The sequence below is a fragment of the Sardina pilchardus genome, chromosome 9 (genome assembly GCF_963854185.1).
Source record: "Sardina pilchardus chromosome 9, fSarPil1.1, whole genome shotgun sequence".
In the NCBI taxonomy this organism is placed as follows: domain Eukaryota; kingdom Metazoa; phylum Chordata; class Actinopteri; order Clupeiformes; family Clupeidae; genus Sardina; species Sardina pilchardus.
In genome coordinates, this window is record NC_085002.1 from 2,946,852 (window position 1) to 2,949,351 (window position 2,500).

Consider the following 2,500-nt stretch of genomic DNA (forward strand, 5'->3'; position numbering starts at 1 on the left):
TACTAAATCACAAAACACACACACTTCTACTAAATCACACAACACACACACACACACTGTAGGACTACAAAAATGACACTATGCTACATACTGTATATGATTTGTCTAATCCCCCTCTCTCTCTCTCTCTCTCTCTCTCCCCCTCTCCCCCTCCCTCTCTCTCTCTCTCTCTGCAGTATCACGCGTTCTCGGTGCCGGAGCTGCAGAACTTCCTGACGATCCTGGAGAAGGAGGAGCGCGAGCGGCTGCGGGTGGTGGAGCATCGCTACGGGAAGTACCGGCAGAAGCTGCTGAAGGCGCTGGAGGACGTGCAGAACAAGCCGGGCTAGAACCCCCCCAGAACCCCCCTAGAACCAGCGCCAGCTGAAGGGGAACCCCGCACCCCAGCGCCAAGCCACTCCACCAATCAAAAGCAGAGGGCCCACGAGACTTAACCAATCAGAGTGGAGGGCCCTATGGACTCAACCAATCACAGTGGCAGGCCCCTATGGACTCAACCAATCAAAACTGCGAACTAATGAACTATCCGCTCAGGACTGGCTCTACAGGCCCATTCCCCAAACCCCACCCGTGTGGACCCCCCACCCCAACCCCCCTCCTCCTCCACCAATGGGCATGAGTGACCCCCACCCCCTCTGTCCTCCTCCACCAATGGGCATGAGTTGCCCCACCCCCCTCGCCGCCTCCACCAATGGGCATGAGTGGCCCCGCCCCCCTCTCCTCCTCCACCAATGGGCATGAGTGGCTCCGCCCCCCTCTCTCCTCCTCCACCAATGGGCATGAATGGGCGGAGGGGGAGAACAGAGTGGCGGTGAAATGACTTTTCTGGGGAATGGGACGAGTGTGTGTTCTCGTGAGCGAAATACTGGTGTGGGGTTTCTGACTGGTTTCTCAGACCCATTTGAGTGAGTGTGTGTGTGAGTGTGTGTGTGTGTGTCTGTGTGTGTGTGTGTGTAAAGTGCTTTTGTTTTTAGTCCTCCTTGGTTAGTTTTCCGCTTGAGTGAGTTCTTTGGTCAGTCCTCGTTCATTTTAACTTTTATTTTATTTTTATTTTTATTTTTTATTTCTACATGTTGCTGCTAACGCAAGTGTTACTTAGAGCATGACTCTCCTCAGTGGACACCGCTGAAGCCCCAAGCATGTCTTTTGTGTGTGTGTGTGTGTGTGTGTGTGTGTGTGTGTGTGTGTGTGCGTGTGTGTGTGAGGGAGTTGCTGTTTTTGAGGGTGGGTAAACAGGGTGCAGAAAGCAGCCAGATATCAGCAGAAACACGCACACAGAGATACACATACGCAAGTGCACACACACACACACACACACACACACACACACACACACACACACACACACACACACACACATAAAACGTATATATACACAGATCGTCTGCTGCTGTGGCTTCACAAACACAGAACAAGAGATGCTTCAAATGAAAAGCCACCACATAGATCTCCATCTGTTTGATTGGACCCGTGTCCTATGATCCTAAAAGAGCAAGTCACTAGGTCTCAGTGACCGTTAGGTACTTTTTTATAATAATACTCATTTTGGTTTTACTTGTATGGAACTCTTGGCGGTGATGATTTTAGATGACTTGGTCTTGACTTGTAAGGTGTTTTTAAGGTGTGTGGATTCTTAGGAGTAGTCATTCAAAGATTCTCTCATTCACCATTGTAAATCACCCATGATGTCGCATGTGAACATTTAAAGCGAAGCATAGCGGAAAAGATAAGACTATAGTGATTCATGAATGAACTTCATGCTGCGCTGTAAAAACTAGCATGTCCAGTTGCAGACTTTTAAATTGTATTCTGTTCCAAATGTGAAAAGGTGCGCGTTGACGTTTCCAAACCCACCGTGACTGTTACAGGACTGTGTGTGTGTGTGCTGTTGTGAGTCGGAGCCAGGCCCCCATTCCCACCCCCTTAACATCAGACATCTGATGGACGTGCAGATCATGTCTTCATTGCGTCCGTCCGTCCAAGACCAATTCTGGACGACTGCACAACATTGCAAACTAGGTCCGCTATTTGGACGTCTAACCATGACCCCTTGTGGACGTCAATAGGACTAGGTGACCATCCTACAGAGGTCCTGTGGATGTCAATACCTGACGTCGGGGAAAAAAAAGACATCATCTGGCGTTACATTCTGCATCTGCAATTGGACATCCAAAACACATCTCTTTGCGCAGTGCATGGAAGGTCCATTCTGGGGTTGTGTGAACACTTACGTAAGGAGCAACCCGCCTCAAGCACTGAAAAACTATTTTTACCTCTCTCCTCCTGCTGTGCAGCTCAAACACTGTGATCCGCGGGTGTGTGTGTGTGTGTGTGTGTGTGTGTGTGTGTGTGTGTGTGCGCGATCAACAGACCAGAGAGAATTCTTGCCTATAACTCCTAGCTATGGGCTATCTGAACCTGCGGCTCCCTTCGTATTGAGCAGGATTACCATGGCAACAGCACATCATCAGTAAACCACTGGAGGCTACGGTGTCTTCTC

At 49.7% G+C, this 2,500-nt stretch overlaps 1 protein-coding gene across 3 annotated transcripts in view; it reads left to right on the forward strand.

Moving 5' to 3' along the window:
- rassf5 (Ras association domain family member 5) overlaps window positions 1-2,500 on the forward strand; it is an 88,937-nt gene that overhangs the window by 84,956 nt on the left and 1,481 nt on the right. For all 3 annotated transcript variants that reach the window (XM_062545256.1, XM_062545257.1, XM_062545258.1), the window contains one exon: window positions 177-2,500. This exon is cut by the window's right edge and continues 1,481 nt beyond it. In XM_062545256.1, coding sequence (XP_062401240.1) covers window positions 177-329 — 153 coding nt within the window. In that variant the 3' untranslated portion in view covers window positions 330-2,500. The remainder of the gene's footprint in view (window positions 1-176) is intronic.